Source organism: Anopheles bellator, chromosome 1, assembly GCF_943735745.2.
Source record: "Anopheles bellator chromosome 1, idAnoBellAS_SP24_06.2, whole genome shotgun sequence".
NCBI classification, from domain to species: domain Eukaryota; kingdom Metazoa; phylum Arthropoda; class Insecta; order Diptera; family Culicidae; genus Anopheles; species Anopheles bellator.
In genome coordinates, this window is record NC_071285.1 from 32674786 (window position 1) to 32697736 (window position 22951).

General features: G+C 39.0%; 4 protein-coding genes across 10 annotated transcripts in view; 1 reads left to right on the plus strand and 3 right to left on the minus strand.

Annotated features, from left to right (window-relative positions):
- Positions 1 to 33: 33 nt before the first annotated feature.
- LOC131215000 (ubiquitin-conjugating enzyme E2-22 kDa) lies at positions 34 to 2867 on the minus strand. Of its 2 annotated transcripts, none has more exons than XM_058209366.1 (4): positions 2694 to 2867; positions 2213 to 2396; positions 1356 to 1508; positions 34 to 1278 (listed from the first exon to the last, which is right to left on the minus strand). In XM_058209366.1, exons 2-4 carry the CDS (start codon positions 2273 to 2275, stop codon positions 895 to 897), a joined length of 600 nt encoding a protein of 199 aa, XP_058065349.1. In that variant the 5' UTR covers positions 2276 to 2396; positions 2694 to 2867; the 3' UTR covers positions 34 to 894. The 2 variants fall into 2 exon arrangements, with proteins under 2 accessions (XP_058065349.1, XP_058065350.1); XM_058209367.1 differs by having other exon boundaries at positions 2534 to 2867.
- Positions 1909 to 13444, plus strand: LOC131214997 (ribose-phosphate pyrophosphokinase 1). Of its 5 annotated transcripts, none has more exons than XM_058209358.1 (7): positions 1909 to 2063; positions 4479 to 4833; positions 6080 to 6263; positions 7299 to 7352; positions 11501 to 11599; positions 11691 to 12149; positions 12223 to 13444. In XM_058209358.1, exons 1-7 carry the CDS (start codon positions 2009 to 2011, stop codon positions 12313 to 12315), a joined length of 1299 nt encoding a protein of 432 aa, XP_058065341.1. In that variant the 5' UTR covers positions 1909 to 2008; the 3' UTR covers positions 12316 to 13444. The 5 variants fall into 5 exon arrangements, with proteins under 5 accessions (XP_058065341.1, XP_058065342.1, XP_058065344.1 ...); XM_058209361.1 differs by lacking the exon at positions 1909 to 2063 and having other exon boundaries at positions 4245 to 4596; positions 4711 to 4833; positions 6080 to 6293; positions 7323 to 7352; XM_058209359.1 differs by lacking the exon at positions 7299 to 7352.
- Positions 12354 to 15983, minus strand: LOC131214999 (UPF0046 protein C25E10.12). 2 transcript variants are annotated; one of them, XM_058209365.1, is made up of 3 exons: positions 15413 to 15983; positions 15021 to 15332; positions 12354 to 14420 (listed from the first exon to the last, which is right to left on the minus strand). In XM_058209365.1, the coding sequence occupies exons 1-3, from the start codon at positions 15681 to 15683 to the stop codon at positions 14404 to 14406; spliced, it is 600 nt and encodes a 199-aa protein (XP_058065348.1). In that variant the 5' UTR covers positions 15684 to 15983; the 3' UTR covers positions 12354 to 14403. The 2 variants fall into 2 exon arrangements, with proteins under 2 accessions (XP_058065348.1, XP_058065347.1); XM_058209364.1 differs by having other exon boundaries at positions 12354 to 15332.
- A 2031-nt stretch (positions 15984 to 18014) lies between these two features.
- Positions 18015 to 22951, minus strand: part of LOC131215447 (protein furry) — a 43389-nt gene continuing 38452 nt past the window's right edge. Inside the window, exons 23-25 of the mRNA XM_058209837.1 lie at positions 19541 to 20925; positions 19228 to 19418; positions 18015 to 19004 (exon numbers count right to left, since the gene is read on the minus strand). Coding sequence (XP_058065820.1) covers positions 18649 to 19004; positions 19228 to 19418; positions 19541 to 20925 — 1932 coding nt within the window. The 3' untranslated portion in view covers positions 18015 to 18648. The remainder of the gene's footprint in view (positions 19005 to 19227; positions 19419 to 19540; positions 20926 to 22951) is intronic.

Genomic DNA, 22951 nt, shown 5'->3' on the forward strand with positions numbered 1-22951 from the left:
TAAATTGGGAGTATCCAGAGAAACGGATTCGTATTGCAAGGCTAGTATTTATTTGAAAATGTGTATGATAGTGTAATTATGACATTTTATTATTAATGTTATTCTCAATACCTCCCATCTATTACCGTTCCATCAACACGTGTGTAATATGAATTGTAATTCCATCGCGTTTGTGTAATATGAATTCATTTTTTGTCTTTAACTTATGTTATCACATTCTTCCGACTAAAATTTCCAACTGCTTCTCCTAGACATGATTGCTCTACAACTGTCAATATGAATTATAAAAAAAACTGGTGTTCCTCGGGCACATCTCGAATATATTTTCCTCCGAACTTCACATCCGAAATGCTAGTTCAGTGTTTTCTAAGATATTTTGTGACCAGCACCAAACATTTCATGATCTATTCATGCATTCTATGGCAGAAATTTAAATTGTATCAAAATGTATATAAGAGCTTCGATGATAGCAATAAGCACTACCGCAAGTACCGTATTATGTGCACAGACACGAGGGACTGCTTTCGGGAGGACGAAGCAAATATGAATAAATAACAAATTTGCCAATAACTTATTTTTTAAAAGCGTGACTGAAAAGGAAAAGTATCGTTTCTTTTAACGTGAGCGTTAGAGTAAACAAGATTTTTTTTATTCCAATAACTATGCACATAAATCGCGAATACGTATGTGACAAACAATAGATCTTTTAGACGAAAATTGAAAACTATGTAAAAACTTATCATGAAAGTGCTCGAACAGAATCGCACAAATTGACACAATGTATGATATAGAAACTCCAGGACAAAGTGCAAATTTACACATGGTAGGTATGGTAGGAAGGTACGGAAATGTGCGGTACAGAACTAAACTAATGCCTCGCATAAAGTGCCCAAACTAACTGAAGAGTTGCTCCGACGCTCGTTCCAGATGCCAATTATGACGAGAAAGAGCAGCTCGAGCATCGTACTCTGGAATACCCATGTCACGCAACCGCTGCACCTTTTGATCGAAATCCGGGTTTGCGAACGGACCGCCGGCGTAAACGTTCGTCCAATGTTTCGCTGTGAGGATGAACATTTCGTGGCTTTCTTTGTACTGCGTCGCAACGACCGCATCTTGTGGATCGTCAGGTTCGGCCGCTGCCAGAAGTGCCTGCAATGATAATAGCACCGTTCGTAGGGTCATCGCAGCCGCCCAGTTATCCTTTAATATATCCAGACAGATAGCGCCAGTGACAGAAGAAATGTTGGGATGCCAAATTTTGGTCAAAAATTTCACCTGTACAAAAAAAAAATCTACCTAAAATTATTTTCATTGCACCAATATTTTGAACAAGGTGTACCATGCACTCTTACCTTAGGAGGATTAAAGGGATATGTTTCAGGAACCTTTATTTCCAGGACAAATTTTCCTCCCTCGTAAGGCGTATCCGGTGGACCGGCAATTTCACCACGAAGTTCTGTGAAATTGTCATTAACCATGTCGAGCTTTATCGAGCATTGTACTATCTGTCGAAATAGAAAGCACATCGAAACAGTTTGAGGTGATGTTTAAACAAAACTTAAATACAATTATTAATAGTTCCTATTAAAGAATACAATTATTAGATAACCAATATGTAACAATCAAATCAACTAATTAAAAACTAAAGTATAAATTTAAAGATGAACTGCGACCACTAGCAGCCACTCTGGAATGATTAAACTGGTAATAATTTACAAAAATGTTTACATGCATATAACAGAAACACGCCCAGGCATGTTGTCATACATGGGCACCACAATCAAATAGAGCGATTGATTTGAAAATAAGCAGTAAGTTCAAGGTGATCTTGCGATAAGATGAAACTGGGCAATCACTGCTGAGAGGGTCAGGATTAGTTTAGTGACAACAGTGAGAATTGACGCAATTAGCCTCCAGAGAACTAGAACTAGAATTAGAACATATTCGGTACTTGTTTATTTCCAGGGAATCTGAGTGGGTTTAAGTGTGTACAGCAGAGAAAAACATGAGTAGTGAAATACCCATCGTATCATCCAAGGGCCTTCATGCCACCGAGGACGGTATGCTAATAGCGATATGAAAGCATCGAGAAAGAAACATAATGTATCTAATGTTCTACAAATTTTTGTATTATGCAATTTGCTGAGTGATGAAACAAATTATATTGCTAGGGTTTTTAGCAAGGGAATGGATTATTCTGTAAACTTACTTCCTCACTTTTCAGCACTTCCTTAAACTCCCGTTTGATACGAGACACTGCCATATTCGCCATTTTACGCGGCGCGTGCTGTTTGCTTTTAATAGCAGAAGTGTCGAGGGATCGCGACCAACTATAGAACTACCACTTTCGAGGACCAATCAATGAATGTGTGCCTCCAAAAGGGACCAGGACCCTAAAATGAATAGAAGCATATGAGCACAGCATATGAGAACAGCAAACCGGCGTCGAATGTAGAACGATCGTTTCGAATTAAGATTGAACTAGAACTGTGAGAAATCCAATCTTTTCCATGTCACCATTTTTACATACATTTTCGGTTGTTTGAATAGTCGAAATTCGTTTCAAGTTTTATCGACTTAGAATTGTGTTACTATTAGCATTTGTGTTGGGAAATCTATTTGCAATTTGCCAAACTATTCATTAACCATTTTTACTTCATGATTTGTTCGTGTTCAATTCCACTACCTACCACACTTTGTACTTCGATGTACAACCTTCGGCAGAGGATTCTTATCTCTAATTATCAACAAAGGAAAAATAATTGATTTAACATCGCTATCAAGTTTTGATGGAACTATTGGTACAAACTGGTAATGAATTAATGAATTTGCACTAAATTATTTCCGATTGGTCGCGACGCAACAATTTGTTTCGGTGTGCGTGCGAGTAAAATGACAGCGAAAATGATTTCTACACGTAAGAAGAAAAATCATGTACATACACATAGACACTGGCATGGCAAATATCAAGCAGGATTTGCTCGATTGACAAAATCGTCGCGCGGATTACAATGGTGAAATTGTATGAAAACTAAAGTAAAATGAAGTCAAAAATCTTTTGGTTTTTAGTCGCGTTTATTTATTTTGTCGTAGGGACTTCGGAGTTTTTAAAATGCAACTTTGCACGTTTCGATAAAAATAATCAATCAATCTCATCGTCGATTGTTCTCAGCTTCAATTTCACCGAAGCACCAATCAGCGAAAATCTGCAACAAATAGTCACTCGTTTTGGGTGCATTGGCTTCTCTTGGGATGTGCTTTTGACGAATGTGTTGTCGATCTACCACTTTGGAAATAAATTTGTCATATTTGACAATTTTCTGCAACCAAAATTGAAATAAAGATATTCAGCCGTTTTTTATAACCAAATGAAAAAGTGCACGCTAATTTGCTTGCCCTATTGTACCTATACTTTGCCCTATATATGTTATTTTTTATATTTTATATTTTATATGTTTTTGCACAAATGCTAATGATGGTTGAACCATTTATTTACATTGTAAAGCATCGTTTTAAAGAGCTAGTGCACGCCAATCATTAGTCGAATGAGACTTTATGTGTGGGGATTTGGAAAAAGACCGGCGCTGTTGCAAATGAATTAAACCTTTCGCATAGTACTGTGCATAGTGTGATTCCGCAAGGTCGTCCGCTGGTCTGATAGAAATTAACGGCTTTCTTCCATTTAAATAGTTTTCGAATATTCGAAGTGCAAGATTGTTGGTTTGCTGCTATTTCATCCAATAAGTAATCCTAGTTTTTGACATACATGGTGGCAATGATGTTCGAAAACAGCGTTAAACCAATGAATTCGTACAGAGCATCTGACATGATTGAATAAGCCAATCAGAACGCAGCTTTTTGTGTTGTTATGCCGCGTTGGTGAAGTATCCTAAAGCGCGTGCCTTTGTGTATAACCTTTAAAAGAGCTCACCTAGCCTAAATCATTTATAAATAAGGCCCAGTCCGTCGCTCTAAAATTAAAAAAACATAATCGCTTACAACCATTATTCATCACATCACCGTTGATATGCAATGAAAACGAGCGATGGGCCGAAAAGGTTTTATCACGCACACATTGAACTGTGGTATTGCTTAGAATCGCAGCAAGCGTAGACCTCAAAAGGGTGAAAAGGGCTACATAAATGGAACGTGTTACTGTAGGTGTTGCAAACTTTTGCAATTTTTGGATAAAAAGTTGGATAAAGTAGTTGTAATGCTTCTTTCGTCTTGTTATGTGCTCAGTTGGGCTGAAAACGTTCCATGTCGGTAGTAGTGCGAAAGGAAAACGAACACACGTCTAATTTCGAACAGTTGGTCGAAACGTCAGTCATTCGTGTAGCAAGTTCTCCAGTTAGGCTCAGTCGAAAACGCGTGGAGCGCTTGAGTTTGTGGTGGTTAGCGAGGCATTAACTCTTCTCCCGTTCCAATGCTGCCGCAATCATGTATACAATTGTAAATTCAATTTGACTTCCTAGATTGTGTGATGCCAGTGCGATCACCTCGCCCAATCCGCGCCTTAACGCTTGCTCGAAGTAACTTGGAGCAGGTTTGCGTTATCAGCTGCTCCTGCCCCAGTAATCTCGTGCATCACACGCATTCGGATCATAACTTCTCCAGCAGCAGCAAAAGCAGCATAGAACCAGCAACGTCTATTTGTAGTACAAGCGACCGATCCGATAAAGCCGATCTTCGTCCGCTGGTGTCCAGAATGCCTAACATCAAAGTGTTTTCCGGCTCTTCGCATCCGGATCTTGCATCTCGTATCGTTGATCGACTCGGTATCGATCTCGGAAAAGTGGTAACGAAGAAGTTCAGCAATTTGGAAACATGGTAAGTGCGTTTGCAAATAATCGTGACAGTGAACAGTAAAAGAGTATGATTTATGAAGTTGGATCGGTGTAAACTGATAATAAAGTAATTTGAAGTCGAGAATTTTTGTAGTAAAACCAAACCAAACCAAACATTGACAGGGCTGAAATATGAGGCTTACAATTTGATCACCGAAGCTCGTCATTCCCATTACCGGGAAATAATGGAACGTAGTCAGTTAAAAATTAATTGATTTGTTGACACTTCCATGCTTCTTGGCTATCTGCACTCGCCAACAATACCGAGCGAGGAAAATATTGTTTAGTGAATTACTATCAGGATTATCAGCAGTTCAGCTCAGCTCACACGTGTTTGTTTGAGTCAAGGTTGTTAATTGGACAATTTCCACTCTGCCGTTTTTTAAATGGCTTTTTGTCCACTTTTTCGTTGTTGTTCTTGACTTATACTTCAATCGATTAAGATCGACTATTCGGCATTTGCAAGAACATACAGGATGGTAATGTGCAGAAGACTGAGATCATATTTCAGATGATGTAACGTACTTCGCATGAAAAAATTTCAACTATGTTTGCCAGATGGCAACCGAATTAGTAACAGCATCTATAGTTTAAGAGTCCCATCAAAATGCGAAATGTACGAATTCTGAATTTCATGACCTCGTTTATAGTTTGTGGTTTGTTTTGCTACGGGCAACCCTATCGTTACTGAGCGTCACACAATCTAACATCTACAGAACATCGACCACACAAACAATTGATCGTTAACGTCTTCATCACCAATAGGAAGATATGTTCAGACTGATAAAAGCGTTCTTTTGCAATCCTTGATTTTATCTGTTTCAAAATTGCTGTACCTTACGACAGTGTCATTATGTTTGCTAAATTTCAATAATAATTTTGTTGTAAGTACGTTGGCCAATAGAACGACTAAAATGCCTGTCAATCACCTGATTGTATGCTACATTCTATACTGGTGTAGATATCCGCCCGTAGCGACTGTCTTACAGGACAATTGGTATTTTTAATCCTTAGGTTACATGTTGTACGTTTCGCATTTGTGATCGAACAATTTTTATCTTAGTCTGCTTAGCTGATGTAGCGATTTAAAGAATATTATTCTCGGTGCGATTAGATTATTGCTTTACCTAATTGCTTGTGCTGCGCTCTACTAAAGTCGGTTCATTCCTATAGGAAGAACCAACATTACGCTCCACATAAGAAGTTTTAAGAATTTACTTTGCTTACAGTGTTGAAATCGGAGAATCGGTTCGTGGCGAAGATGTATACATTGTGCAGTCCGGCTCGGGTGAGATCAACGATAACTTGATGGAGTTGCTGATTATGATAAATGCTTGCAAGATTGCGTCTGCCTCGAGAGTGACCGCTGTGATACCATGTTTTCCTTACGCTCGACAAGACAAGAAGGACAAGGTGAGTAAAGGATTCAGCCACTGTGGGAAGGTTAATATGGAACATGGGGCTTTTTCGCCATATTTGCTTAATTTTTTTTAATTTTCCGCCATTTTAAATTGCAACACTATGCACTTCGAAGGCAGTGCCATAAACATTTTTACTGGAGATCTGCTCTCTTAGTTTTACTGTTGTTGCTCTCTTATAATAAAATAATGTAAAGATTTCAATTAACACGATGTATTCAGAACATCTGGTCTGCTGTGCGTGTTTCTTCTTCTTTCCACTCATTATTTTCTTGCCGTTTTGTGAATTGGTTTTTGCAAAGAATCTATTTATTATGATTTAGTTAGGGGAATACGCTATACCATTCGCTTTCGTTATTACATTTCTGTTTTTTGTATTTTATTAGCCAAACTTCGGCTTATAACCAACTTTAACTTTACATGGTTAATGTTTACAAATTACCGAAAGCGGGTTTCTCAAACATGTTTTTGCGGCTAGTCGATCGCGTTTCCATGACTACAGAGCAAAAATATGGAACGTGACGACAGCTGTGAAACAACTACGTCTATGCCCTTAGAATGCATGTTTTGTTTCTTTCAAGCAAAGGTTATCAGTGAGAAACGATGGAATCAACATTAGACATTGTAGATTGTGCAGGACAGCTAAGTTTGTTTTATTTTATGGGCTTGTGAAATGAAACAGCTGGATCGTTCTTAATAATGCATAACCATTTGATCAGATGAGTTATGTAATTTTTGTTATAACCATAGCCATGATGAAACGCTCTCAAATCTTTTTTATAATTATTTTGGTTTCTTCGGGGATTTTTTTTGTATGAGGGCAGGGCAATCACGAGGTTGTTTTCTTCTTGAATGGACATGAGCCAATTTGATCGTGTTTATTGTAGTAAACCCACCTTAAATGCACGTATATATATATATGCACGTATGTATATATGTATATATACATATGCCTTATATATATATGCACGTACACATAACAACTTAAGAAATAAAACGAACATTTCAACGTATCCAATCACTCTCCTAGACGGGCGACGATAAGCTGGCAGAGCTTATGAAAACCAATGAATGGAAGTTCCGGGTAGGGTCATGCCTCTTTTTTATTTCTATTTATTATCATCTTTCAATACGTACACTGCAATCGCCAGTATGTCATATGTTTACGTCCTTTCATTAGCAAATTAGGCTCAGCGAATATGCATCAATCGTTTCTTCACTGGGTTTAAAATTTGAATCAGCGCCTAAAACATATTCGTATATAAAGCGTTCTGTTAATGGTATGTGAAAATGAATAATTCGATCGACCCTCGGAATACTATATGTATATATACACATGTATACGTATGTGCTTCGAAGAATGTGTTTGTGTGTATATGTGTGTGTGTATGTGTGTGCAATTTTTGTGTCTTACAATATTATATGATAATTTGAAGATACACTCGGAGTAGAATAAGACATTCTCAAGTATCGTAAAAATTACTATATGGTGTAACTATATGGCTCGGAAACGCTGCAAACTACTTGCTGGCGTTGGAGTTACTTCCAACGCTGGCTGGCGTGCCGTTTGTACGCCTTAATTGATTCAACTAGGATGATCGGCGTTGTTTATATAAGAATCAATGTACAACTGGAATATGCTTTGGTAATTTATATCTTCAATGTTATCATTACACCGATAAATCTTGATACAGTCAGTTATGGGAACGTCAATGTGCTTACGGGAGCAGCCTGATCAACATGTGCACAAGTTTTTAATCACAAAAGAACGGAAAAGGCAGTATTTCTATGTGCAAAAGTTGTTTCCATCTAACAACTTATTATGTTGTTCCTGATCAGGCTCTTCGACTAGGCATAATTCAATTCCTTGTTGATTTATTCCATTTGAGAGATGTTGAGCATGAAGATTCTTTCCTATGACAACCGGTCCCGGGACTCGAACGCATGGCCTACTGCGTAACAACGACGAGCGTTACCGACTGCTCTTCATCGATTAACGATAGTTCAAGGGTTCTGTTATCTTACAAGCTCAGAAAAACTATGATGCCTTGTCAATTCTTCACTATAATGCATAGTCTCAATGCATAGGCCTTAATTTTTGTATTTTGAATATGAAAACATGTAGCATCAAGCTCATGTTGTCACATAATATTCAAATTTTCAGTAGTTAAACTTCTTTTCACAATCCACTGTATCTTGGAATCTTAGCATCGTTGGTTTTTTAGTCATTTCCATATTTTAAAAATTTAATAAAAATTTAAAATTTAATCATCAAAATTACAATCCTGAAGCAAGTATCAAGCATCAAGTATTGGCAGCAATAGCGATCAACGTTAGTCGCAGACTTTTAAAAATATAAATTAATATACTGGTCATAATATACTATATAACATTATAATATATTTATATATATGGCTGAGGAAAAAGTAATTGACGTTTTTTGTGTGAATTTCATAACTGTATTTAAGATGCTTTCAATTGTCCGATGTCGATCGTCTGTTGTCCGTTGTCCTGATCTAACACAACACCTCTTCTGTTGGCCGATTTTGGCCATTTCTGGCCAATCGCTAGCTTCGAACGGTGCAGTTATTGACGGTAGAGATCTGAATTTAGTGTTTGGCTACACGGAAGCAACTTATGAACAATGAACAATTCCTTTCAAGTCCGCCGACATAACCAGTAGAACTTTCCTGGTCGCAAGTCCTGGTTTGACCACCGGTTAAGCTGCTTCATCACGGTTAGATTAAGACCGATTTCACACAGTATTGTCGTATGTATCTCATTTTTCATCCCCAGTACCCGTCAGTTTAGGAAATGGATCGATTCCGTTCCGTCTGGCCAAAACTTCGCAGATGGCAATTCGATCCATCATGTTTTTCGGTGTCAATTTATGTGGCACCCAAACATTGAGCTTCATCATGAGTCCAGCTTTGCGCAAATGGCCTAAAATTGTTTGATTAAAATTCTTTCGGTCTTGGTCGATGCTCTGATTATTAAAATACTGGTCAACTTTGATTATTTCTGTGATCGACATTTTCGGCAGCGGTTTGAGAGAGGTGCAACTTAAACATAAAAAATAACTGAAACGGGTGAACGAAACCATAATTGCACATAACTAGCTGCTAGAGTTGAATTTTCGCCTTTATTAGTCAAAAACTGTTAAATGTACCGAATTTTGTCTTCGACGACCTCCATTGTTAACACCCTTTAACTCACAGACGAATGGAACCAAAAAAACAATGAAAGCATTTTTTTAAGTAAAAGCTTTAAAACGAGCCTAAACTTGAAACTGTACGATCGATACTTCATGAGATATCGATCACTAAAGGCATCTATCGTGAAAAACGTCGATTACTTTTTCCCCACTCTTATACACACGCTCAGACACACACATATTGACACGAGATCCTTGAGCACCGCATTTTGTGATTGGTTTACCATTAATATAATTATCGAGAATCTACTCATTTTGTTAGAAGAATTCTTGGTTAAAAGATAGTAGGTAGGAAGCAGCACGTAAGTGACGCATGCTGCAAATTAGATTATTATAGATTCAAACAGAAGCATTTTGAACATTGTTCAACTGATGACTTCAACTATAACTGATATGTATAATTGCCATATCTTCTTCTTTTGTGTGAAATAAATATCATGTTTTTTTCTTTTCTTCATTTTTGCACGTCTGATGTGTTTAAATCATTTATCGTTCGTCATAAGGATTATATGCCAGAAGCATATCTAGTGAGTAGTTTAAGCATTTGAGTGGTACATTTAAAAATAAACAATAGAAAAAAGCGTGTGTTACATCACCACAATCATATTACTTGCTTTATAAGGGAAATGAAAAAAAAATCTAAGGGAAAACTCAAACATGAGGGTTTAAAAAAATAACAGTAAAATTCGCGTGGCGTGTGTCTGGGTGTAACCATGAAACATATTGAGCGTGTGCAGAATTTGTTAAATTTGTTTTAAGGGCGGTAGTTTTATTCCCATGTTTTATGCACCTAGCCTTTGACTCCTTACATAGTTCATGAATCAATATTTGAATTCCTATACGAGTATTACTAACACAGAAAATTAAGTAGCCTTTTAGTTGGTTCCAAATTATCCTTAATTCAAATAATTTGAATTTGAAAACTACCACTTTCTTATGGCTCTGATTCAAAGTTTATTACTACTATAACGATGATTGTATTCATCTTATTTCTTTGTTATAGGATGTATACCGAAAAAAATCAGCTTCATGCAATTGCAATTGCATTGAAAGAGGTTTAATTAGAAGGCTTTGTTATTGTCATTTAAGTTATGAATTGATTTTTGGGCATGCTGGCGACGTGAGTGATGCGTACCAGGCGTTATACGGAAGGTTTTGTTTACACATGTTATATTTTCGGCGTTTTTCGAGAGGCAGGCAATTTCAAAACGAATTAAAAATATGAATCGTTTTGTTATATTAATGTTATTTGGTTTGTTGTAAATTGGAATAACGTTAATGTTCAAAAAAGTAAAAGTAGTTTCAATATGGCGGCCAACACTACTTTGGAGAGCTTATTGACAAACGATTTATTTCACTTAATGGGTTGACAAACCTGTGGAAATATCGCTCATCGCGTTCGAGCGGTTTTACCTTGTTAGAATTTTTATTCAAGAAATCGCGCTGTGCATACCACGTCGCCCGTCAACCGAAAATTATATTATAACCCAAGTACCGAGAAATCATTATTTCAATTATAATTTCAATGGTTCAGTGTTATTAAGCGAAGATTCTTTGTACAAATTTAACAATTGCCCAGCCCAGTATGTACTAATATCAAAATATTTTACAGTATTTTTTTACATTACTTGTTTGTTCTAATTCGTTGTGTCGAATTAACTTACATTTCTTTTGAGTTATGAAAGTAGTAAAATAGAAAGTAATATGAAGGCAGAATAATAATAATAGTAATATAAAATATGGTTGTACTAACATTCTTCACAATGAGCAATGTTCTGATTACATAATAAAACTGTAGTGCATGATCGCATTTTCGATCGTGTAATGTTTGTGCGGCCAATGTGTTGCGGTTTCAATTAATCCGGGTAGGGTCGACGTTGGATGTATGTTTTATGTTTGGATATACTTATATAAGATTTATGGGGACCAATGTTGCATTGAATCTGGCAATGGCACGACTAATGGAACATTTTATTACTTTTTGACATATCTGATGCTTTGTGGATGTATGCACGCAGAGCCGTGCCCCAATCTCTGCCAAACTGGTAGCTAACATGCTTTCGGTAGCCGGTGCTGACCACATAATAACGATGGATCTACACGCTTCGCAGATACAGGTGAGTAGTGTTTGCATGTAACATGTTAATGCACGTGTTATAATAGTTTTAATAATATTCTCCAACCTTCTTCACATTTGTTTCAATTTAGGGCTTTTTCGACATTCCGGTTGATAATCTATATGCTGAACCAGCAGTTCTGAAATGGATTCGCGAGAACATAGTTGAATGGCGAAACTCGATCATTGTGTCGCCAGACGCAGGAGGTGCGAAGCGTGTCACTTCGATTGCCGATCGATTGAATGTAGAGTTTGCGCTGATCCACAAAGAACGGAAGAAGGCTAATGAGGTCGCGTCGATGGTACTCGTGGGTGACGTAAAAGATCGTGTTGCTATTCTTGTCGATGATATGGCAGACACTTGTGGCACAATCTGTCACGCTGCGGACAAGTTAGTGGAGGCAGGAGCAACCAAGGTGTACGCTATTCTGACTCATGGCATCTTTAGTGGGCCTGCTATTTCAAGGATAAACAACGCTTGTTTCGAAGCAGTTGTCGTCACAAACACCATCCCACAAGACGGACATATGAAGGACTGTTCCAAGATTCAGGTAAATTCTTCCTTCTCAGAAGAAATTTTTTTTAACGGAAAAAATAGTATTACTGTTATGGTTTTCCTTACAGTGTATTGACGTTTCTATGATGTTTGCCGAGGCTGTCCGTCGGACGCACAATGGAGAGAGTGTGTCGTATTTGTTCTCAAATGTTCCTTACTAAAATATGCGGCCTACTCGAGCAAGTACTTTTCAATGAAGCTCCAACAAGTATAACACAAGATCCAACTGTCAGCTTCACAGCGATTGAAGATGTTTAGTGCCAGTCCACACCGAGTATGCTGTTCGAAAACGTGCGCAATATTTTGTTTTGAAATGTAACACACTAAGCACGTCAAGTACGATGTCACAGCATTACATTTCAAGGTCTCTTTATCTACCTCTATAGGAGGTCACGCCGATTGATTTGTGGGGTAAGCTAGGTTTCGTTAGCGGAAATTCAAGAACTGTTTGCGAGCTCACCAACTTTACTGCGGGCTGTGTTGTGCACGCGCTATCATTTTGCGGCAACGCATACACTGCATTTTTTTATATGGAGTTGATTCGATTGCGATGGCTGTCAGCCATGGCCTTGCAGTAATTTGGTGATAACGGAAGCATTTGTTTGCATCGCAAAGCAGTTTTTGGGCATCGTTAGTAGTATTTTAACGAACCTCCTATCCAGAGACCTTAGTCAAGTAGTTTAAGAGAGAAAATAAACAGTCTGTGCAAAAAACAAAATTATTGTACAAATAAGTTGATGCGTTTCTAATGCAGCACGATTAGGAAAAATCATTTATCGATGTTATTTCTCGTTTTGATGGGTCATATTTCTAAATAATATGGTTTCATTACTTTATGATGTTTTATCGCACTGGCAACTCATCATGCTGCTATGTTTTTGTGATAGCAGTTATTTGAATCCTTAATTGTTATAATGGTTTCAGCAGTTTCATTAGAGTAGAGCTAGCCTAGTCATGAAAGACGACCATCATTCTATTCTTGGTAGACGATGGTGCATGCAGCTTTCTACCCCCTTGCCGAAGTAAATCTAGGAGTCCCGGAAGGAGTAGAACGGAGAATAAAGTGGTTAATGGTTTGGAGCGGAGTCCCGAACACGGACAAATTTTTCGTGACCGTACTTCAAGTATTCTCTCAACCGAGAAGCGACATTGCGAATAGCGTTAATGCATGTGGAAGGCGAAGGGAACAGCAATGCACGAACATTGGGCTATTGTACGTGTTTCGGCCACTCCGTTCTACTATGTTTAAAAAAGCACAAAATAAACTAAAAAGAATAAGCCGAACAGCAATCTCCAAGTAAACCTGAGCTACATCGAAAAGCCTTCGACCTATACCATGACTAAACCTATAAAGCTATAATTTGCCAATCGATGTCTTTGGCTGTCAATATCAATTTGGTAAGTTTATACAGACACCATAAGTCAGGACCTGGCTGGACTTGTATTTGATAACCCCTGAGTTTTCACAAATTTTGCTTGACCACAGTTACATTCATGTTTACCTTCAAAGATCAGAATATCGCTTCCTCGGTCGGGCAACGTCAGCTTTCTATGTGTGTGCGTATGTTTGAACATTTATTTAAAAGGCTCATTTATGACTTTTTTGTGGTAAACAATGTTGGTCAAATTTCCACCATGATTGGCTTGGCAGTAGCTCATTCGGTGGAACTATTTTGAGTACATTTTCGATTGTATCTGGTCCTATTTCGGCGGTAATAACTTTATTTTGGGTCTTGAGGGTATGAATTGTTACTGGTTTGTTCGCGTAACATTTAACTTTCACCGCAGCTCAAAGATACTAGTCCAATGGTGCCAAATCGCAGCTTCTTGGAGGCCAGTTCACAACACCATTTCTGCTGATTATTCGCTGTCCCAAGATGCGGCGCAAACAATCGATCGTGGCTGTCTCTGTCTGGCAGGTAGCGAAACCAAATGTAGTCCAAGTTCCCAGCTTCAATTTCGCCGAAGAACCAATCGATCTACATTTCCCGGTAGCGTGCGCCATCGACGGTTAAGGCGGCGCTTTCTTCATTCATGCATACGGTGGCTGATGATACCGCCAAGACCAAACTCCGCACCAAACAGCCGCTCTTTTTGGGTACATTGGCTTCTCTTGTACGACGTGTGGGTTTCGAGAACTCAGAAAACGAAAATGCTGCTTTTTAACATAGCCACCGATGGGGAAATGAGCTGCTTTACAAATACCGTACTGTTTGAGCTGCAGACGTACCACTTTGGAAATTAGTTTTTCATATTTCCCAATTTTCTGCAACCAAAATTGTATTTAATACATAAATGTCTTGAATGAATCTTTCAAATAAATGTTTAACCATCCAAAAATATTCAGCCGTTTTTTAAATAGTAAAATGAAGAAACAAATTGTATATGAACCACCTTTGTATGGTATACTTTTTTTTGATGGGGGAAAATAGAAAACAAAAAACCATAATTCGCCAGTGCAAAGGAGTTAACGATTCGAGACAAACTAACTTCGAAATCTATCTGTATCACATTTTTGATGTTCCGTGAAACTGTCGTTACATGAAAAGTTACTCATCTTTACACCACCCAGTCGGCAGGCTGATATCGAAGACTATAGGCTGATTATTAGGTAAGTAGTTAATGTCGCAGGTAGACGCATTTACAAATATGATTCTGCCATCCGAAGTTATGCCATAACCTTCATGTACGTGTCCAAATACATGATATTTGGGTTTAACTCTTTGCTGTACTGTCGATAATAACTCAACGCATCCTGCGCGAACCCCAGAGCAGCATAAATCACCGTGACCAACGGGAGGAGTGTGTGTAATCAGTATATCAACATTTTCCGGTATTTGTTCCCATTTTTCGAGACAATCCTTACCACGTTTCAAATTGAACGCCCATTTGCAGAACTCTGGTTGCCAAGGCGTACCATAAATCTTTAGTCCGAACAATTCAATACCTTCGTCCTGCAAATAGATACAGCTATTTAGATATTGCCGAATGTTCTCCGTTTTGATCGCTTCTGCCAGGCATTCTTTGGAATTTCCTAATGTTGGCATTTCATCCAGGAGGGTGGTGCATGTTTTCCTGCAGCAACTGTTCGCATTTTGAAAAGGATGGGTGAAGGTGGTATCAAAGCTAAGCTCATGGTTCCCAGCAATTACCAGCTTGTGTCTGTGCGGTAGTTTTTCTATAAAAAGAATATCGCAATAAAGCTTTAATGGCTACATATAATATACACGCGATGATCTAAACAATGTTATTACGCACTTAACCATTCATTGAAATCGATAACTTCGTCTAGTTTGCCACAGCGTGTAAAATCACCAGCATGAATAAAGATATCTCCGTTTGGAATGTCGAATTTGATGTGATGCGTCAGTGAATGTGTATCAGACATACAAACGACTCGCACCTTGTTTGGTGAGACATCAGCAACCGGAGCTTTCGTGTTGATTTTAATAACGCGCTGCGATTTGGAAATCTCCTTCCACGCTGAAGTGGGGTCGTGCGATAAAGGGTGAATGCCTACCATGGTCATGAATTATTAGCACGCTTGACAAACTATTTCACAAGCACCAGAAGAAATCAATCCTATCGTATCGTCGTTTCTCACAACTCTTAGATTCGGCCTTCTGTTGGTCAAATATTCACTTCATTCGATGGCAGGGAGATTTTTGTTGGGATTAAGAGACTTGGATTTTGGAGACTAGAATTACAGACCCAACAACATTGCCTTCCAGACGAGACCACGACCAGCGTGAGAAATTTATTTGACAGCTGCGGTCATTGTTTATGTAGCGCGATGGTTGCGTCTCTCACTGCGCTGGTTAGTTTTATCGTTGATTCCGTTTTAGGTTCTAGCCTACTCATTCCCATTGTTGTTTCGTTGCCGCGGAATCAGATGTCAGTCTCGGGTTTAGTGTTCGCCGAGTTGCTTCGTGAAAATGCATACATTTGTTATTGTTTAGCGCGTTTTGCTTGAATTTAGGACGGTGCAAAACGCGCCGTAACGTACCACATAACAAAAACATACTTTCTTTACTAAGTTGCTCTCGCGCTCGTAAACATCGCTTCACGCTCCCGCCGCGATGTTTCTGGTTGTCAAACATTGTAAACAAAGCGTCCCGCGTTTGTTTACAACATTCTCCCCCCTCAGTATGACGAATTAGCTTTACCGACCTATGGCTGCTATGGTCGTCTCACTCTATGCTGCATTTGTACCTGTATCTGGTATCTGTCAAACTTTCTTAACCATTTTCTAACGTCTTCGTTTACTAACGGCTTCCTTAAACCGGCCACCGCATCTTCGGGTTCCTTTTCACATGGATCTGGCAGCCCAGGGCCATTTATAAGGACATCGAGTCCGGGCGCGGACCAATTTCCTCCCACTATGGGTTCAACCCATAGAGGAATAACATTCCCCGCCTACATGGACCCTCTGGGTGCAGCCAAAGATTTGAAATATCTTGTACTCAGAAGAACAGACAATGGAAAATTGCAACCTTTTGCATGAAACCCCATGCAACCCTTAAATCGTGCCAGTGGACGGACAACACCTCCAGCCAACATCAAAAAGTCCTATCTCGGCTGAGAATAGGACACGCTAGACTAACACACTCACACTTATTAGGCCCAGTTCCATCCAGTAAGCTTTTGTGTCAGTTCTGCGGAGTTGACATTACAGTAGCTATGTAAAATAGACCAGGACATATCCCAAATCCTCTCCAATCATCCAAACCAAGAACGTAAACTATTCAATTTCCTCAGAAGAACCGGATACATATACACACAAATCTGAATACTTTCAGATAAACTTTAACCAGCAACAACTTCAAGTACAGACTAAGTCAGCAAATTTTGTGAGGAATGCTTTGTTGTGGAAAAAACAAGGAAAGGCGAGAAAAAACCAAGAAAAACCAAGCCAATGACAGATCATCGCATATCGCTTTTGGCCAAAGCGGATCCGTTTGGTTCGTCCAAAACGATCTACTCAATAATAAATAACATTGTTAGCCCAAAACCTGTCCATGGGCGTTTGCAAGAAGCTAATCTAATCCCAGGTTTGAAAAAAAAAAATTTAAGACATGTAGGTGTAAGTACCATGATTTGGGGATATTTTTCATGATTTGTTATAGGTCCCCATTTCAGAGTACACAGCACCATGAATGCTCTCGAGTATATATCAAACATGGAAAACGTTATGCTGTCTAACTCAGAAGAAAACATGCCACTGAGATGGGTATTTCAACAGGAAAAGCGATCCCAAGCACCGATCGAAGCTTATGAAATCGTGGTTTGATGGCAATAATGTGTCAGTTTTGCCTTGGCCACATCAGTCTCCTGACTTAAACCATATTGAAAACTTGCTGCATACCTTGAAGCCAAAGGTAGCTGGACAATATTAAAAAAAAATGTGTGGCAAAAAGTGCAGTAGGAATGGCATTCCAGCAAAAACTTGTCAGGATTTGGTCGATTCGCTGTCAAGGAAAATGCATGAAGTGCTTCAAAACAACAGCGGATGGATACTGACAAATTTTGAAATAAAATATTGACTTTTGGTACTAGCAAAAGTGTTGTCCGTGTGAATTCATTAAAATTTGTCCTATACGCAGACTTACCCATTTTATTGGCCAGTTACTTTTGGCTGCTTTCTATTGCAATAAGCGAATTCCTAGAATTGTTCACCTTATATAGAAAGTTTCGTAAGCTTCCTTATTTTTATTTCGACAGAGAGTGACTAGTGGGACTGTGTTTAATCCCAATTAAATCACTACATTTAATTTATTATTACAACAGTGAGAATGATACAGAACATATTTATTTTATTGTTTACCTTTATTTTTATTAAATTTATAAAATAGCATCGTCCTACGTTAAGTATTTTCTATCGTGTCTTCTACTATTCGACACAATCTTTGGGCTTCATTTGCTTAACCCAATCTAGTTTTTATATCTAATCAGTTAATACTACATGATTTTTTCTTTACTCTAGAATTAATGGTTTGGCCGTATATTTACATCAAACGGAGTTATTTTCTTCTTCTTATCCGTTTTTCGGGTGGTGTTGTTCACCCCGCGCCAACGCCATGGTATCGGGAATCGATGGCCAGAATCCCATGACAACAACAAGCGTTACCGAAGTGTTCTATCAACGGGCCATCAACATGAGTTATAGTTAGTCGAAAACGTTCAACCATTCACCTTTCAGCAATGCTTCTTTCTCAAGTATTTAATAAAAAGCCTACGCCTAGTCTAGCCTAGATGATATTTTTTATCTTTCCATACACATATCGAAAGTGTGTCAATCGGATAATAATAAATCAACAGACAACAGACACACAATAAAATCCTGCCTAATATAATGATTAGAAGAAACGAAACAAACTGTCCAATTCTCTTGAAGGAAAGGGTTTTTTAATGGACTGGGCCCGATTTATGATGGTATAAGTTGCTTGAGCATTAAAAGAATGGCAAAGGAGAATTAAAGCAAATTATAATTCCGTTTAAAGTGTCGTGATAATGTCAACGGTATCCTTAAACGGATTCGTTGAAGCGAGAACTGGTGGTGACGAAGGTGCAGGGCCTTGATTAACACCGACTGCATGTAGTGATGAACCACTCGTTCCAACATGGGCATGGTTGTCGATATTTGCTCCTGCACCATTTCCGACTCCGCTAACATTTCCAATCCCCGCCGGAATCGTTGTCATGGTCGTGCCCGTCGACGAGCTAGAGCTAGTGTTGGCTTTCATACCGACTTCCATGTTAGACAGGGCAGACGACACGTGCAGTAGGTTCTCCATCAGAATTTGATAAATTTCACTCAGTTCGAACTCCGATCGGGATACAATGAACACGTCTGTGGATGGATAGGGTTAGAGGGGTTAGAGAGGGTTGATAGGAGCTACTTTGGTTTCAATGATGTAATTATAACATTTTGTAAAAGATATATTTCGGTAGGTTTTTTAACCTTTTAACATTTTCAGATGAATTGTTTAGAAAACCTCCTAACAAAATTAATAATACAAATAATTAAATAAATAAAATGAATAGAAATGAAAAAATTAATAAATGAAACTTACCATTCCTATCTTTCGTCAACCGGTGTGCATAAGCATTCAGAATAATCGATAAATCATCGATTGTTTTAGATTCCGTTGACATGGTGTCCAGCACGGTATCGCGCGTCGCGTCACACAGAGTGCTGTAATTTAACGCTAAATGATTCGATAACTGTTTGTGCTGTTTAACGTGATTTATCGCCGCTAACCAACTAGAAAAAAAAAACATTCTCGTTTAGTGCAAAATGCAGAATCGTATTATTTGAGATAAGATCGGAGGAATTTCCACCCCTTCCGGCTGAACGTGAAATTGGGTGATGATGGGTATGCATACCGTTGATTGTCGATTAGCTCGATAAGAATGTTCTCGAACTCGCTGTGGTTCATCGGAACTCCCGGAGACGGAGTAGGAGTGTTTTCTCCCTCTGTAGAGGTGGAAGTATCGAGCGACTCCATTTCCGCATCGTCGATGCAACGCAGTAATGCTCCGCGAACAGATAGGTACAAATTGGAGAGGTCTTGCATTTGCTCGTTTTTACGCAGATTCTGCACAACGCTGTTGGCGATCTTGTGATCGGACTCGATCAGCAGTAGCAGTTGAAACATAAGTTTGTACAGGCTCCGACCTAGATCGAGCAGCATTTCCGCGGTGGCCGGGTCTGTCGACGCGGAACTGTTCAAATGCAGCCCAACCGTGCTCTCGTTTGCCGAATCGATATCTGAAAAAAGTGCCAGCTTGCAGGAGGCCTTCACCTCATCTAAGCTATCTAGTACAGTGTCCTTGCGGTCGAAAAACGTTTCCAGATGCTCCTGCACCTCTAGTACTCCGTATCGAAGATTTTCAAAAAGACGTGGTGTCGTGGCAAGACTAGCGTGGTACCAGATCTTGGGAGGATCACCCCGTGTTGCCAGTAGGTCAGACAAGACTGATATACGATGACCCAGCTGCACACCGGAACCGGTGAAGTAGCGCATGCATTCCTTCGAGATGGAAATTGAACGAACCGAAAGCTCTTTGATCAGTTGGAACATTTGATTTAGCAGATCCGGCGCATGAGACGAAGGCTGATTTACTAGCAGATTCACGAGGTTCCGCCTCCAAACATCGGCGCTTTCATCTCGGATCGGTCCCGTGCGGAACGGATGAATTCCCGGAAGATGAGGCGATGCATTGCATGGCGTAATGTCACCCAAATCACCTGCGCTTGACCCGCTCGTGTCACTACGTGACACGGAATCACGCCGATGACGCCTTCCGCGTAAACTCAAACTAGCTGGAGCTCCACTTAAGTAGGCTGCTCTCGAGAACACAGGTCGTGGTTCCTCATCCAAGGGTGACTCAGACTCTACCTCTTCATCTGAAGAGTCATCGACATTCAGACGCTTACGACGATTCAACACCGGGGTTTTCTCACTTAAACTTTCATCGAAGTTCGAGTGAGAGACACGGCCCGCACCGGACAGAGAATGTTGTTCATTCTCGCCCTCGGACAATGGACGACGACGCACGCCCCAGTTGAAATTATCTGTTGATTCACCCTCGATACTCTCGCTTTCGTACTCGAGGAAATCAAAATCCTTGAACACCCCGAAGTCGGGCGGCCCATCCTCGCGTCTCGAACCACCACTTAAATCCTGCTGCGCCCCGGATGTCTCATCTGTGCTGGAAGCGGCCGATGATTGACGCTCCAACAGGTCTGACGATTGACTAAAAATTACCTGCAAAAAAGTATAAGAATTTTCAAGTAAAACAATTAGTTAGCTATGGATTTTCAGTTTTTGATTTTGTAAGCACAGTTGAATGTGCAGTATGTTACCATAAGGGGTGCGACAACCAAAGTAAATAATCTATTCCTAATAAGAATTGGCGCAGTGGATGTATACTAAATAGCCAGCTGTGTCAATTTCAGTATACATAAATTACTATCGGGTGCACTAGCGAAAACGTTTTCGTAGAACAAATAAAATTGATTAAACAATGACCTTTTACTGCATCCTGCTTCAATCCTCAATTTTCCTATCTAATATGTACAACATCAAGAAGTAGCACACATATCTGAAAGTAGGCAACGTTCTAGTGTGTTCAGTAAGTTCGTAGCCTCGATAACAGAGAGTGCTGCTACAAGGCTAATTTTTTATGTAATGTTAGTATACTCTTACTATGAACGTATGTGAAATTTCATTTCAAACGGTCACATAATTTTTTTACAAGCTATTTGGTATCGACGTGTCACAGTATTTTTTACAAGGGAAAAATCGTGTAAAAAGTATCGTGCAGTGATTGAATTTTTTTTCAAGGTTTGAAAGCTAAGGAAATTTATGAACGAGTGTTGAAAGTGTGTAAGAACTCTTCGCTTTCAATTAGTACATTAAAACTAGGGTCTCTGAATTTAAACGTGGTCGTACAATCCTTGAAGACGATCAACCTCAAAGATGTCCCAAACAGAAACCAACCCAATCTGAAATCGTAGAAAAAATACAGGATGTCGTTTTGAAAAATCGTCGAATAACTGAAACAGATTTAGTACAAAGCCTAGGCATCTCATTTGGCAGTCTACCCATAATTTTGACCGAAGTATGGCTTTCAGACAATTGTGTTCACAATGGGTGCCGCATTCGCTAACCTTGGAACAAAACTGCATTCGAGTGCAACTTTCTCGGTAACATTTAGACTTTTTTCGAAAGGATAATGTGGATTTTGTGGATTGAATAATAGCTATGGATGAGACTTGGGTCTATCACCATGATTCTGAATTAAAACTAGAGGCTAAAGATTGGTGTGATTGTTCTTCGGTTCCGAAACGAGTTCGTTTCAAGAAATCCGCCAAGAAGGTGTTAGCATCAGTTTTTTGGGATATGTTGTTTGTGGATTACTTGCAAACTGGTAAAAATAAAAAAAAATAGAATAATGTTGCAACCCAAAAGGTTGAACGAAAAAAACGTGAAAAAGACACGGTTTGCAGAAAAAAATAGTTTTCATCAGGACAATGCACCGAGCATTTGCACCATGGTAAAGTTCGAATTGTTGGACTATCCACCTGGATATTTCCATCTGTTTCCAGATATAAAAATCATCAGATCATGCGCGGAAAGCGTTTTCCATAACTAGGGGGCTACACGAAGCGTGAAAACTGGCGTAAAATTAATTTGTAATGTCAAAACGTTTACGCTTCGTGTGGCAGCAAAAATATAAAAACGAAACGTGAAACGTGTTTACGTTCGTGGTTTTGGTCCAAGAAAATAGAAATAGAAGAGAAATTAGTTGATTTCTGAATTTTTTTATCTGTTTTTTCCGATTTTGTTGCTATACCAGCAAATAAAAACATAAATTATTCTCTGTTTGTAAGCAAAGCGTATGAAAAAAATAATTACGCTCGGGTTTACGCCTCGCGCGAGCCGTAAACGTTTTGACAGCGCCGCAGCAGTTTGGCATTAATCGTTAATGTCAAAATCATTACGTTACGCTTGATGTAGCCCCACAGTAAAACAATGATATCGTCACAGCTGTGGGCGCTCTTCCATATTTTCCATTTTCCATTTTCCATATTTTGAAGCTCTTCCAGTTTCTCACTTCAGGAATGAAATTCATAAATTAGAATCTCGTTCGAACAAGTGTTTTTATGTTCATGGAGACCATGCTGAATAGTAAAGCGTACAGCAAACCATAAAAATGTGTTTTTCTAATCAACCCGCAAAATTTATTGAACACCCTATTAAATTAAGATTGTCTCTGTTGCAGCCCAAG